The sequence below is a fragment of the Lagopus muta genome, chromosome 1, assembly GCF_023343835.1.
Source record: "Lagopus muta isolate bLagMut1 chromosome 1, bLagMut1 primary, whole genome shotgun sequence".
Lineage (NCBI taxonomy): Eukaryota > Metazoa > Chordata > Aves > Galliformes > Phasianidae > Lagopus > Lagopus muta.
The window spans coordinates 120,548,361-120,564,605 of NC_064433.1; the positions used below are offsets into that span (position 1 = coordinate 120,548,361).

Consider the following 16,245-nt stretch of genomic DNA (forward strand, 5'->3'; position numbering starts at 1 on the left):
CCATAAACAAGGAGAGCCTAAAAATAAGACATTTAATAAAGTCATGGAATTATACTGGTTAGGTTATTGGAATAACATTTTATGACCAAGAAACATAAGATGACTTAGAAAGCAAGATTTCTAGGCTTTCTGAAATATATATAACGAATGCTGTAGTCTCACAGTCCCAAAGGCTGTGCTACTGAAGAACAAACTTTATCACAACTCTGCAGCAACAAAAATCTGCTCTGTTTATCTGGGCAATCACTTGTGAAGACAGCATCCTAACTGGAACAAGGACTCCCCAGACCACACAATACCGGAGTAATAGCACTGCTTTCAAAACCCAGTGGAAATGCTGTGCTTTAGTCAAGCTGCTGTACCAAAGCAATACCCAGCAAGTGCATTAGGGAGGCCACACATATTTTAAAAGTTCCAGAAAACAGAGTAGATGTTCAAAGCGTCTACTGCAGCATTACCCAAAGCAAACGTTACACTTGGCTGCGTTAGAAGTAGTAGCTCAGGAGGGTCTGTCTGGCCCTCCTGAGTTGAATTTGGTGATAAAAGAACTGAGTTCTGAGCTAGAAACACCCCAGAACAAGGCACAGGGTTGAAATAACTAGGAAAACACTTTGATGGGCTGGCATGACATATCATCGCTTTTTAACCTGGCAGCAGCATCAGAAGAGCCTTTTACTCAATTGCAGCAGCAATCTGCAGCAATTTTCAGAGCCTTAACAATTCTGACCTGAAAGCCCATTTTTTCAGTCTATCTGCCATTTGATTCTCTGTCTTAAATGCTAAAGCCTTGAATCCCACGGTGAATTCATTCAGAATTGCAATATCCAAGTACGACTCAATGGTTGTTGTTAGTTCAGCATTAAAGACTGTTAAAGTTTAATTTTTTTTTAACCTCAGTAATAAGGACTTCTCCTTAACTTACTTCTACTTGCAACAGACTTTTACCTGACACCGTGATACTGTTCACAGTAGATCCTTAAGATTCCTTCCTTGTTCCCCCTCAAAACAGCTGTCCAGCTCCTTACAATTACTAAGTAGACCCTTAGGTGCTAATTCCTTAGACTATAAGAAAACTCAACAATAAACTGAGGACTGAGTCACCTAGAACTCAATTATGTTCATCCACACTGCGCAAAAAAACAGGGATACTTTCAACTCCAAAGAAGCAAAGTAGAAGAAACCAGGAAAAGACAAGAGTTTTCATCTCATCGGCATGCAGGGAAATGGAGCTCTGAAAGCATGAGACTGTCCTATTGCTTGGCACTCTGCAGGAGCTATCCTGACCACACTTCCTCACCTCCATCCGGCTGAAGTCCCGAGTTGGCTGGCCGCCAGGCAATGCTTCAGAGTAAGAATCAAACAGCGCACACTCACGCAGAGGCTTCAAGGAGGCTAGAGGGGAAAGGAGAACAGTAAAAAAAGATGGAGAAAAAAAAATAAATCAACAAGTTACATGTCAGCTATGTGATTAATGTGCACTTCTTAAAACCAGTTACACACTAAAATGGAAAGCAAATAAATACCAAGGACAATAAACCCAGTCACTGCTGCAGTACCTATCATCTGCAGTATTCCTCAACTAAACAGCACTGAGAGCAGAAAAAAACAAACAGTTCTAAACTTTTCATGGCAATATTCACAAGAACTGCACTTCTATTCCATAGGCTCAGGTTCTTCTGCTGATATCACTACAGGATTACTTAATCTCACATGAATTTCCCTTAAAAGCTGGAAAATCTTTCTTCTTTAAGATTGGTATACTGAATGCAGAATAACCAGTTTTCAGGTCAAGTCTCTAGTTTCTGGCTAGCCTCAGGTTCAGCTGGAGAAATTGAGCTCTTGCAAATCTGTCTTAATTTAAAATACAGTGGATTACATAGAGGGCAAATAGCTTGACAGATTTTTTGTTAATTTGTTTTAATAAAAATTTCAGAAAATAAGGTGCTGGGTCAAATTGTCAGCAGATCCATGCCAGAATAGAGTTTGGCCCTGCACTTGCAGTTTAATAGAACATGCAATAAAACTAGCAAGATTAATTCATTCTGAAGTGCTCTGTCTTATGCTCTGAGTCACTTTATCTGAAGCTTTAATAGTCTTATCAGACACAAATATTTCCCTTGAAAAACCTACTCCATCCTGAACTTAATACAACCTAATGAAAAACAGTTTCCAGAAATCTTCATCATGTTCCAAATCAGACAAATAAAACCTAAATTTCAGAGAAATAAAATCAAACAATGAAAACATTAAAAAGTTTATTTTAAAAATCTCTTCTGAAGTTTTAGCCAAGTATACGAGCATTTGCTTACTTATCAACCCTTTATTTTAGAACTTGATGCAACCCCAGGGCCATATTCTTTCTTGTCATTCACAGCAGTACAGTGCACTGAGATGCTGTGTTTGTTAATTATGCAAGTCTAGAGATTTCAGAATTCTGACCAGGCAACAAGACATTTCCAGATCTCCAAATCAACAGCATTAGCTTATTACCCACTACCCATGTAGTGTGCCTAGAACAATTAGTCCTGTCACCCTTTTACACAGACCAGCTTGAAATGCTTGGCTCTGTTCAACACATGAAGAAATAATCATCTGTGAAATTGATAAATGCTCAGTGCTAAAAGGGACAAATTATGGAAAAGGACTCCTAGAGAACAACCACAGCTTACCATGCCCTTCCTTCCATGGATGTAATGACTTGATACCACTGTAGGTAGATTTATATGAAGACTTAGAATCATAGAATGGTTTGGGTTGGAAGTAACCTTTAAGATCATCTAGTTCCAACCCCCCTGCTATAGGCAGGGACACCTCTCACTAGACCAGGTTGATCAAAGCCCCATCCAGGCTGGCCTTGAACGCGTCCAGGGAGAGCACATTCACAACCCCATTGGGCAACCTGTTCCAGTGTCTCATCACCCTCACAGTGAAGAATTTCTTCCTAATATCTACTCTAAATCTACCCTCTTCCAGTTTAAAACTATTTCCCCTCATCCTGTCGCTACTTACCCTTACAAAAAGACCCCTCCCAGCTTTCCTATAGGCCCCCTTCAGGGTTGGAAGGCAGCTATAAGGGTTTCCTTGGAGCTTTCTCTTCTCCAGGCTTAAGAGTCCCAGCTCTCTCAGCCTGTCCTCATAGTGGAGGTGCTCCAGCCCTCTGATCATCTTCACAGCCCTCCTCTGGACCTGCTCCAACTGCTTCGTGGTTCATGGCATCCATTACCACCACTGTCAGCCTCAAAGTGCAATGATCTTAGGATCTCCACCCCCGGCAACTCTAGTTTAAAACCCCCCTGATTAAATTGGAAAGCTTGCTGCCAAAAATGGTTTTCCCCTTGTCTGACAGATGAACTTGCCAACCTCAGCTTGCAAGACAGAGCCTATAAGCTATTTTATGATGACAACAGGAGTAAAAGTGGTGGTACTGGAAGGAAAACGGTAGTTGTAATTATGACAAGGGAATGTAATTAGAGAGACTAAAAGTGATGAAGTTTGGAGGTTCAGGTTTCACAAGAGCTTCTCCCATTGGACATGAAGACAGTAGAATATAATTGCACCAGAAATTACTTATTAAATGTTTACCCTATATCAGATTTATTTTTGTAACTGCAGGTTGATTTGCTCTTTTCCTGACTTTTAATATATTCAGTATCATCAAAATTAATGGAGATTTTATTAGGTCTCAAATATTATCCCTTAGTACTGTAATTATCATCTGTGATTAATCCTCCTTGCCCTAAAAAGCCATGCACATTTTTCAGATTGAACACTATATTTCAATGTTCACTCATAATTACAAGAGATGTAACTGAAGAGAGCAAACGAGAGGACATGTTTCTCACTACATATTGTTACTGAGGTATGTTACACATTGAAATAACTCATCCTTGTTTTTCACTGTTGTAATGATCCTTGTTTTTCAACTGTTGTAATCCCCATCATTAGTGAAAATTAATTACAACAGAAGCTGCGGATTACATAAGTTAAAACAAAATTCACCCTTTCCTACAACTGGTGGCTGAATGTAACAACATATATTAGCACAGCAATTTCTAAAGCAGTGCAGTCTTGTTTCCAACACATCTTCAAAAGACAGATACATGAGAAAATAACTAAGAGTTAAAAGCCATATATGTCTTGTTGGTTTGTCATAGCTACACATAATCGTCTGCCACTTTAGCTATAATGGCACTTAAAGCACACTAGAGCAGACAATCAGACAGAGGCAGGTAACTGTTACATGTCACACTGTTGTTTTGTGCTTTCATATATTCACTCTTCAACAATTGCATCATAAACACAATTAAATACACACGCCTTAAAAAAAAAAAAATAATGGGGAGCCACTATGCAATGAACTCAGCTCCATCTGCCATGTGGAAAATTAAACCTTGTTTACAAGGTTGACCGTGAGTTTCTAGGTGCTTGGGATGTTACCTGCTGCAGGGATGTTACCTGCTTGGAGGTAGTCCGGCAGCAGTGTCTCAGGCAGTGTCTCAGGCAACTGGTAACCATTCTTCCTTGCAACCACCAGATGGAAAGCAGCACAAAACTCAGGGAGTGTCAACGCCCCATCGCAATCCACGTCGCTGAGCTCCCTGTAGGTACAGCAGTAACATGTTTACCAAGCCATCACCTCAGGCAAGTGTACACACGCAATTACAGGGGATGGAGAAATTAAGCTTTGAAAACAGGTATTTTGATAGAGGACAGCCACTGATTTTTCTACTTGACTATAACTATAAAACTCCTAGAACCACAGAAGAGGTGGCGTTAGAAGGGACCTCAAAGCCCACCCCAACCCCTGCTGTGGGCAGGGCTGCCCCCCACCAGCTCAGCTGTCCAGGGCCCCATCCAACCTGGCCTTGAGTGCCTCCAGGAATGAGGCACCACAGCTTCCCTGGACAGCTGTGCCAGCGCCTCACCACCCTCTGAGTAAAGAATTACCTCATAATGTCCAATCTCAATATCTCCTCATTTATTTTAAAGCCAACATTTGCCTCTGACATCATGGGCCAATATAATAAAATAGGAAGCATTATTTTTGGAGCAGCCCTTGCCCTTGCATTTCTAAGGGTGAAATCAACTTTCTAATGGTTGCAAGCAGTTTTGACTAACCCATGCAGGATCTTAAGCCAGTTAAAGCAAAGTTAAGAACAGATTTCAGCAAGTGTTTAATCAGCAATGCTGACTAGCCTCAAGAAAGTAGGTAAATTGAAGTTCTTGACATGTCCAAGTATCACTGTTAAGTGCTCATTAAATCTCTTGTATCTTTAACTCTTGAATGCTTATAAAACAATAACACTGGGCTTCAGATATTCAAGAATTCAATTTCATAAATTAACTCCTGCCAGAAGTAATATCTTACTATTAACACAGTGACTAAAATAAAGAAACACATAACTTTCAATACTTTGAAATTAGCAAGCGCATTTTTTCAAGCTGCTGAGGTCATAGTGGCAAAGAATAAACACCCCATACATTTAACACATAGTATACTTGATAAATCACTACAAAATTATAATTATCTACTAGAAAGGAATGCTTTCTTTGAATTCTGTGCAGAGAACAACTTACGTGAGCAATACGAATAGAATGTGTTTTATTAACATATTGGTTTAATCCATTCTTCTTATATAATCTTTACTTCAAATTCAAATACTGACTTGCCCTGACAGAATGCCTTTCTGGTTGTGTTTCTGTTGTTTTTGTCATAGAATCATGGAATGATGATCTGGATTGAAAAGTATCTCAAAGATCATCCAGTTTCAACCCCCTGCTATGCGCAGGGTCACCAACCGCCAGACCAGGCTGCCCAGAGCCACATCCAGCCTGGCCTTGAATGCCTCCAGGGATGGGGCATCCACAGCCTCCTTGGGCAACCTGTTCCAGTGCGTCACCACCCTCTGAGTGAAAAACTTCCTCCTCATATCTAACCTAAATTTCCCCTGTCTCAGTTTAAAACTATGTCCCCTTGTCTCATCACTATCCACCTATGTAAACAGTCATACTCCCTCCTGTTTATATACCCCCTCCAAATATTGGAAGGCCGCAATGAGGCCTCCTCAGAGCCTTCTCTTCTCCAAGCAGCTTTGTTGTGTTGTTGGTTTTCTATTCTCCTTTTATTTTCTTGACTTACAATCTGCTTTGAAAAAATTCCAGACACATTCTTGGATCCCAATATATGTTCCGGCTCTTGCAAGCTTTTCTTCATATCCATTCTCACAAAAGCATATATAAAGTAAAAACTCATCAGCATTTTTGAACAACATTTAAAACATTTTTCCTACCTAGATGGAAGGAAGACACTGAACTACAAAGCACCACATTGTTTATGAAAAGATTATAGAATTCTTGTCAAATTTTATCATGTACAGTTCCATTTGCAATTGTTTCTAAATAGACTCATTAAAAGGAAGTGTGCTACTTCATTAGAAAAGCATTGATGAATTATGTAGTTGTACTTACTAAAAATTAGGCATTAATTAGGCCTCATCTGACAGAACAAAGCCAGGACCATAAAGCCAACAACACATCTAAAACATTCCAAATGTGCCTTCCTTTACATCGTTTTATGAAAAATGTCAGTTCATTGAGCTAATGATGTTCCTTACAGCACACTTAGGAACAGCTCTCAGTTACACTGCTCTTCAAGCCTTTCCCATCCCTCTGAGCAAGCAAACATCCCTACAGAAAAGAAGCGTGTCAGGAAGATCAATGAGCACCCTGCTGCTTGGGCCTGAGAGTGAATTTGGAGATAAGAGTGATAATTAGAATTGAAGACACTTTTTTTAATTCAAAAAGAATTCTTCAATTAGGTATCTTTTGAAAAACAGGATACACATCCCAAATGCTACTACAGTACTTACCAGATGTGAGAAAGCTCTGGGATGGGCAGCTTTGATTTCGTGAAGAAATTCTTTGCCACAGAACCTGTTGGGAAACCATGCCTTATCAACTGCTAGAAATTAATTCTCCAGTTGTTTACATTTGGTCCAGGCTGCTGCATCAGAAGCAGCTAGTTACCGTATGTTCAGCAAACACCAGGATTAACCGCATCCTAATGTAGCTGTTGGACCATTTGTAACAGAGAAATCCAGACAGAGCTGTTGACCTCATTTCCCCATTCCCTCCACATGGGAAAAACGGATAAAAGAAAAAATGCTTCAGTGATAGTGATTATAACTAACACACTACCATGTCACCAAGGATGAAATAACAGACACAAACAGCTCTACTTCATTCAGAAGCCACGTGCATGGCAGCGCAGTGCTGCAATGTATGCTACTCTCCCAAACCACTGCTTTGAATGATAGAACCATAGAATGGCTTGGGTTGGAAGGGACCTCAAGGATCATCAAGCTCCAACCCCCCTGCTGTATGCAGGGCCACCAACCTCCATATCTAGTACTAGGCCCAGGTCTCCTCCATTCACAGATTGTCACCATGTCCACAAACAATTTTAATTACTTTGAGTTTTTCTTCTAGTTTGGCAGCTTTGTTTTGGTTTTATTTTTGTGATCTCAGTAATGCATACTCCTGGTTTTTGGAGGTGTAAATGCTGTTCACATTAAGATTTTCAGTGAACTCTGAGCTGCAGCTGCTGGCATATAACACTCTAATGATTATTCTGGAGCTCATCCAGGGAGGTTGCATTCTGATTTTCATGGTTCCCATTTGTCTGGATCTTTCCTGCTAAGCTCTGAAGATGAGCAGGGTAATTCCTTGCACTGCTTCAACCACAGCGTCATCTTGAACGGCCCAAACATGAAATAAGCACATGGGCATATTGCTACTGGGGCAGCACAAGTTCTCTGTGTTCTGGAAGCCCTGCCAGGATGTAGGCTTACAAAACCTACGTTGATATTTCACAGAATGTAAAGTAACACACACTTCTAGGTCGATACCCCTTTTTTCTTCATGCATTCAGGTCAGATCACCCACTGCAGTGCGTGAGAAAGATGTAACTAGGACAGGTCAAGATACAGCTAGCACAGCATGTCATCTATGGAGCCAGATGTCAAGAAAGGAGGACAAGACCATGACAAAGCCATGTAATAGTACAGCTCCAAAATATCCCCTCAAGCACTGACCAGGGCTAGGACTGAAATATTCAGTAACTACTGATGGATTTTCATATGATGGATTTCTTAAATAAATTTCTAAGCCTGAACATATTTCTAGCACCAGTATCACCCCACAGCAAAGATTTCTACAGCTTAATTATTTTAAGACGTTGTGGGAAGCTCGAATTTATCACTTATAAGCAGTAAGTCTGGATGCGTAAGACTGTCTGAGAGTCTTGCTCAACATAAATAAAAATTCAGAGCTCCCTGAGAAACTCTATATGAGTATACGCACATGCACACAGTCAGATGTATATAGGTGTGTGAGGAAATGCAGTGTAGTTGAACAACCATTTTCTCCCTCGAGTAAATTATAAAAAAGAAACTTAATTGAGGAAAAGTATTGCAGAAGCATTAATTTCTGTCAGCATCAGGTGATTCATCACAGAATCACAAGGTTGGAAAGGACCTACAAGATCATCTACTCCAACAGTCCTCCTATAACCACTACTACCCACTAAGCTACTAAACCACATCTTGTAGCACCTCATCCAGACAACTCATTCATTCAAACCTTCGGCTCCATCCAAGGATGCTGAATCCCAGATGATGCTGAAGAACAGCAGTACAACTAGACTCAAAAAATGTCCTCACTGTAAACACTGCAACTTCTTTGACAGACTGTCAGTACCTGCAGGGAAGCCTGTCACAGGCACCCTGATCCTCCCACTCAGGATGGAAACGCAATCTCATTATGCTGTTACTACAATTATACCATGTATGTGCTCTCCAGCATTTGCTTGTAACCACCTCGAAGACAAAATCTCAGTCCCTCAGAGCCATAAACCCTCAGGCTTGATACGCAGGTCAGTTAAACACATGCTTAGCTTTCATCATATGGAAGCTGTTGCTTTTCTGTTGGGAAAGTTAATCCCAAGCCTACAGAGTTTTCAGTTCAATAAACACTGCAGGTGTGATCTACAAATACACATGCTCAGAATATTAGCTCATCTTAATTTTCACCAAACCACAACGCATCTCCTAAGAGGCATTTTCTCCAAATCAGGACCAAACATTTAGTGTTGCCTCATGTCTGAGCAGCCAGTGTGCATATTCTCTCAAAGGTTTCAAATCATGCACTGGAAATAGGTAACCAGTTTGTTTTTGTGTGAAGTCACGAGTTTTTTATGTCTTTTTCCCCTTAGCTCTGCAAGCAACTTAACCAAGGACAAAAACATGATGTGTACCATTACTGCTACCAACAATAACACCTGTGAAACAGGACAACAGGAGTGCAGATCTATATTAAAAAGCACCGTTTGGATTTCTTTGGAAGATGCACAAGGGAAAGAAAAAACGCCTTGCCTGATTCTCTGATGGAAGGGTAAACTTGCAGGGACTGAAATGAAGGGGAAAGAGATCTTCAGTATTGAAGAGTATCTGCAAAACTGAAGGAGGTATGATGCATTCTGCTTTTCAAATGGTTACCCTTCGGAACAGAATCAGTTCTGAAAGAATTAATATCCATATTTAGGAAAAAAACGTAATGCCCACAGTATTGGGCTGTTCTTTAAGTTGCCTGCCTTTAAAAATAAATCACAATGAACTCCTGTCCATAAGCTCATTAAAGAGAAAACAAATAATTCAACTACTTAACACTTCACATCTCTCAACCTGGTTCCCCTACTCAAAGTGGACACATCTTGGTAAAGAAATTACCTGAAATAAAAGAGTTCAGATCAGGCTGCAGGGACTTGAACTGGTTGACATAGTAGTCTCGCTGCTCCTCGGTTATCCTCCAAGGGTCATCTGAGTAATGGGCACTGCTGTCCGGCTGCTCCCGCTCCACTGAAAGAGACTGAGAGAAGGGTCACTGGCACCAGCTGAGAGGGCCAGATAGGGCTCTGAGAACCTCAACAGACCAGATTCGTGCTGTTCTGGCAGCAGACAGGTATTCAGAGAGATGAAAAGTAGAAACGGCCACGTTGATTACTTTTAACACTGAGGCTAATACTTTATTCGGACAATTAAAGGAAGTTTTACATTATTACCAAAGCTAAAAGAAAAACAAAATCTTATTAGTGCTGACCACAATAAAGCCTAAGTCATCCCTTACCACCTCTGAATTCATTTTGAGGTTTCAGCCATGCTTACAATCTGAACACCATATGTCTAAAATGGGGCTAGTAACAGACCTACATCTATACCTGTGCAGTGCAGTGCCTGACTTTTTAGCTCTAAGAAACTATTTGGCCTTGGAGAGATGCTGTATCTACAGAGCTGGTCTGCCTCTGCATCCACAGCTCACCCAAGGTAATTCGGCACACACTTCACTCAGATTTGCAAGCCCTCAGGGATCTCCTTAATTTTCTATCATTTCCCACACTTTGAGTAAAAACCACAACTTGGGGAAAAAGAATATTCTAGAGGATGTTGTAGTCATTTATTTACACGCTTTCCTGATTGACTCTAGAAGAGGGCTGCCAATATAATTAGGACATTTGTTGAACTGAAATGACTTTGGGTTCGAGACGCTTTAGGTCTGGATGACAGCACTCATAGAGAGGGGGTAAAAACGAACAACCAGGTGCCAATCACTTCCAAAACCCTTTCTCTGACAGACATCACTTTATTTAAGAATCAAAGCAAAATACCGTTTCTGAAATACATCAAAAGATCCCCTGAAACAGGCAACTTCATACAGGTGTAAATTAATTTTCATTTCAAAGTACTGCACAAATGCATTCAATTTCATTTCCAGTTTGCACAAATTATACACCGTTATCTCTAGATCTTTCCCTGAAGCTTTGGTGACATTTCATTATGCAATGCTAAACACTATGGAAAAGCTACAAAGTCCCTGAGTTGCACTTATTTAGGAAAAGCTTCCCCTTGGGAGAGCTCTGTGCCTCCTCAGGGCAAACTCTGTTTGCATAAGAAATGTACAGCAGGCTTACTGGAACATCAGAAAAATCTGCTTTTGCAACGAGCAGGAAAACATAGAACCCACCTCATAAGAACAATAAATGACCATAAATCTGTTTGTTCTGCTTGAGCTGTCATCTCATAAACTGGGGTAAAAAAGGGACACACACAGTATTGGACCCCTGTGCAGGTGTTACAGATGACATCCTAACTCAAGAAGGAATCTCAGTGAAACCTCATATATTTCAAATTAAAATGTTTTGCCTCTGCTAGGATAACCTCACAATTATTTTTAACTTTTGAAGATTCTCAGTCCAGTTTTCCTTTCTACGTTATCTGGTGCTTCTCATTTTACTTAGCTTCAGAAATTTAATTGGATCATTCATTTTAATTTCTACTTCCTTTTTCTTACACTAAAAAAGCATCTTTCAGTCTCTTGTCTAAAAATACTACGGAGAACACTTTAAGTTTTTAAAGCGAGATTTCTTTTTCAATTTTCTCAATTGCTTTATCAGTAACATTGCTAAAGAAAAGACAAATAATTCATTACCCGGCTAAGAGTTGAACATGAGAGAGCAGGTTTGGCCCCATAATTCCCTGATGATGATCCATCTTGCTGGTGAGTAGAGTGTCTGACTTCATAGGGAGCTACAGACATTTAAAATGAGTACATAAATGAAAGGATTATCCAAAAGCAAAACATTAAATCCTGCAAGTATCAGTGACCTTAGCAACACAGTATCAAAGAAGATTGAGTGTTCAACAACAAAATGCCAGCTACATGCTTGTCTTTAGATGTTTCTGATAGAAATTGTCATTATTAGTAGATAACAGAAAACATTATAAATGATGTGTAAATATATGTCTATATATTCTGTTTATATATTTATACATTGTCTTTACTTACACCTTTATATAGCAGAAGATAGCATTGCAAGTTGTAAGAAATAGTTGAGCTGCAAAACAACATGCTTTGACAATGCTATCAAACAGTAAAACTCTAATGTTCTGATACAATAACCTTCCACGTGCTATTCTTCCCCCTATCCCTGATTTCTTTTGAAAATCAAAATAGGTGACTCACCACTTGTCATTATTTGGAGTAAAGTTAGTCAAGAAAAGTAACAATCGCTCCTTCTTTTGTCAAGATAAGTGTCACTTGCATTCCACTGCAGTAAATATAGTAAGCAGTGACATAACGGCACATCTAAGAACAATGTTTTAAAAATAGGTCAAGCATGCAAACGCAAAGGCAACTCGCTTGCAAACTCTTACAGAGGTGAAAACTTTTGCTCCTGGGACATTTAAAATACACCGCTACAATGACAGTCAGCATTAGGGAGACAAAATTTAAAAGAGTCTTGATGAAAAGTGAGTCCAAGAAATCTTAACGGTTTTGAGCTCAGGAAGACCTTAAAAAACTACATTTCCAAACCCCCTCGGTTTCCTAAGCGACTTATCCTGTATTGGTATCTATTTTTATTCCTGTACAATTAAGTTCTAACTTCAGGAAAAAAAAAAAAGAAAAATAACACAGGAAGGAAGTTGGGAAATATACAGAAGCACTTCAAGAGATTTAAGCACAAGGTCACTGCTGTGAGTTTGCAAGCAAGAAAAACTTCAAAATTACCCAGAAAAAAGTAAAATCCACTAGTATTTGGATACCAATGAATGCAAAGGCTGACTATTAGTCACACTGTCCCAACTTCAGAATCATGCATTCATATAAAACATATTAAGATCACTTCTGTGAAGCTATTACCTCACACACATGCACAAGTGCTGTTGTTTTCAAGTCTATCCTCTTGTGTGCTCACAGGAAACTGGAAGGTTCTTAATTTAAAAGGCCAGAAGGAATCAGTACGTTATCTAGCCCAGCCCTTTGGTACAGCACAGTTCCTAACATGTTATTTAGTTACTTCCACTGAGAATGCATTTGGCTGAGGAATTTGTTTCTGGTAAGGCACCCAATGCTGAGCTGAAAACATCTATGTCCTTATTTTAATCCCAAATGCTTTCTGAAAAATACGTTTAGTGCTCTACTCCTCCAGGATTTTACCAACTCAAGCAGCTGAATGATTAGTTTCAGAAGTTGATATACCTGGATTGGATGCTGTTGTCTTTATGTATTTTGCACAAATACTGATTGATTCCATGAGAAGTTTCATTGAAGTTACTACTGTAAGCAAATTCCTAGGCACTCCACCCCATCTTCCCCCAAAAACATACTGTTGGCAGAGACTGAAAAAAAATCCCAGAAAACAGCAGAGAGCACTACTATGGGCAGCCTTGATGGCATCCCCCTTCCTTGTGCTCCGGTCTTCAGGGTTTCTGCTGCTACTGGTCTCATTCATCAAAGTGGAAAACATGTCCTACCAGAAGGCAACCTTACTAACACTGCTTATTTCAGAAGTCATCCATCACTGTTTTGATCAGTTATGCTAAGGGTGGGGTGGGAAAAAGTCCATTTCTGAATGAATGGTGGTTTACCTAACCAACAAATGGAATGCTTGCAACTCAGCACTAATATGATTTTCATGTGAAGACCATTTGACATGTTGAACATGTTCTGTAAGGAGTTTCTAAATGTTGTATTAGCTCTGTTTTTTCCCACTCATTTGTAAACAAAAACAGTTGCTGAAGGACTCCCGACTAAAGGAGTGCTATGTACCAGTGCCTGCTATCTTCACCTCCTTGGTCACCAGATGCTGCAATTAGGAGAGCACAGACATCCTACTATTAACAGGAGCACCTCAGGCTTTTGTAAAGACCGGCTCCTGCTCCACTATCCTCTGACCAAAACCAGAAAGTTTTGCCAATTAGTTTAAAGGAAGGACAACGTTGTAGTGCCTTGTTTTTATCTGTTTTGTCTACATTATGCTGTTGGGCTGTATTTATATTCATGTCCCATTGTAATTTCCGTTATGAAATCAGACAGATTATTATCATTTCCTGCAAAGGAAGGTCCATTGTAAATCTGAATATTAATACAGTAGCTACTGAAATCATGAGCTCTGCTGGCTCATGGTCACCCTGTTGTCCACCAAGACACCAAGGTCCTTCTCTAAGTGGTTCCTTCCCAGCAGGTCAGCTCCTAACCCCTACAGATGCATTAAGTTATTTCTCCCGAGGTGTAGGACTCCGCATTTCCCTTTATTGAACTTCATAAGGCTCCTTTCTGCCCAACTCTCCACCTGTCCAGGTCTCACTGAATGGCAGCTCAGCCTTCTCGTGCATTGGCCGCTCTCCCACTTTCATATAATCAGCAAACTTGCTGAGGATGCACTCTGTCATTCATCCAGGTCACTGATAAAGATGCTGAACAAGACAAGACCCAGTAGTATGATGATAGAGAGCAGCTTGGCAATCACTTCTGCCAGCTCCCTCAGCACTCATGGGCACATCTTGTCAGGGCCCATGGATCTGTGTATGTCAAGTTTGCCTAGACAGTCTCTGAACAGATTCTCCTTGACCAAGAGGAAGTTTTCCCCTCCCTAGGCCCTCTCTTTTATCTCCAGAATCTGGAATTTCCGAGAGGCAGTCTTAGCAATGAAGACTGAAGCAAGGAGAGTGTTCACTAACTCCTCCTTCTCAGTGTCCTCCGTTACCAGGGCACACACTCTGAAAATACTTACAAACATATCCACTGTGATACATCACAGGGAGTCTTGCCAGGGACTAGGTATGAGCATTCATCTGTGACCTACGAAACATAAATCTAACTAATCTACCTGAAAGTAAACAAGAAGACAGGATTGAACAATCAAAGAAAAGCTTTTAGGTACAATAAAATGAGATGATTGGATCATTTTCCAAAACAGGGGTATAATTAAATTTTAAAATCTCTACGCTGTCAGTTCCATTTGAAACTTGGATGCTTCTGAGAAAAGGAAAAAGAATAACTGAACGCAGTGTGCGTATCCCTACTTTCATCCTACCTCCATGCTGCTGCTCCAGCCCACTTCTTGATTTACCATATCCGTAAGTTAAGGGTATTCTCTGGTAGGTAGACGGAGAAGCAGGAGGTGAACAGATCGGAGACATTGGTGGAGACTTGGGTTCCTGCTTCAAAAACACATCAATACAGAAAGGAATCCTAAGACAACAACAAAACCAAGTAATTCTGCACAGTAGCCCAAAAACATACAGCATGATGGACAAAGAAGAGGAAAACACTTCAATTTCCTCAGACCCTCTATATCCAAGAAAACTCTCACTAAAAAGAAAAGATGAATTTGGTATTGAACCTTCCAGGATAAAGAACGGTAATGGCATAGCAAAGCTTTAAAACAGTTCAGGACAATCTACTTCCAAACATGCCCAAAGAAGCATCTGCAGAAGGCTTAACAAGAGTCAACTGGCAGTTTAGGACAAGAGAAGCTGGGATAGTGTTTCACTGAGGACAAAAGAAAAAGAGTTTTTTCTGGACCTCCCCTGGAGGAGATTAGAAAGGAAGGAAATACGGTGGCTTATCCCACCCAGAAAGAGTGGCTAATAACCAGCTCCCCCATTTCACCACCTCTTCTCCAACTGAATGTTTCTGTAGCAACTAAGGATCATGCCTGCCATGAAAAATTCCTCATTTTCCTGTTTATTCCTCCGTGAGCAGAGAGATTTCTGTTTGCACCTCCACCCCCTGACCTCTCCAAGAAATAGCACTACACTCAGTAGAACACCACTGGAAGAACTTACACAAAATTCTTACAGGGCTGACAGTTTTACACATGCTCACATAAAGAAATTTCCCTCAGGGATAACCTGATACGAGAGATCATCAAAACAAGAGCACAGCCCTGATGGTGATTATTAACACGTAAGGAGCTCTCATTCAGTACAGTGCTGCAAAGCTGCACACATTCACGCAAGTGTCATCGCTTCCAGGACCAGGCCCAAATGCAGCATGCACAGTGATACACTAGCCTGAAGAAGACAGCCCATTACCTGTTTGTCTCCTTCATCTGTTCTTTTGAAGGAATTTTTTTCCAGAGTTGCGTGTGGAGACTGAAACTTAGCCCCATGGAGCTCTGCTGGAGTCCCATAGCGTACTTCGCTGTCATTTTTCAGCGCCATGAACCGTGGCAGAGGCAATTCTTCATTAAAAGAGAGAAACATTCAATTGGGACTTCAGAACAATGAAAGTCCTTGAAGCAGTACCATATTGTAAAACCAGTGAAAAGGTTATCTGTAAAAGAAAGCTGCTTGTATTTTGTAACATCTATAAATGTGCAACTCTTGTGATTACTTTGTCTTAATA

General features: G+C 40.3%; 1 protein-coding gene across 5 annotated transcripts in view; it reads right to left on the reverse strand.

Annotated features, from left to right (window-relative positions):
- The window catches only part of REPS2 (RALBP1 associated Eps domain containing 2), a 97,846-nt gene that overhangs the window by 50,251 nt on the left and 31,350 nt on the right, over positions 1 to 16,245 (reverse strand). For 3 of the 5 annotated variants that reach the window (XR_007377774.1, XM_048948984.1, XM_048948966.1), the window contains exons 3-9: positions 15,933 to 16,081; positions 14,930 to 15,056; positions 11,542 to 11,639; positions 9,786 to 9,924; positions 6,870 to 6,933; positions 4,456 to 4,598; positions 1,298 to 1,392 (exon numbers count right to left, since the gene is read on the reverse strand). Coding sequence is in view for 4 of the 5 variants with exons in the window: in XM_048948984.1 (XP_048804941.1) it covers positions 1,298 to 1,392; positions 4,456 to 4,598; positions 6,870 to 6,933; positions 9,786 to 9,924; positions 11,542 to 11,639; positions 14,930 to 15,056; positions 15,933 to 16,081 (815 nt within the window). In the remaining variant the exon portion in view is untranslated. Of the gene's footprint in view, positions 1 to 1,297; positions 1,393 to 4,455; positions 4,599 to 6,869; positions 6,934 to 9,785; positions 9,925 to 11,541; positions 11,640 to 14,929; positions 15,057 to 15,932; positions 16,174 to 16,245 lie in introns of all 5 variants that reach the window. The other 2 variants (XM_048948974.1, XM_048948997.1) reach the window with 2 other exon arrangements.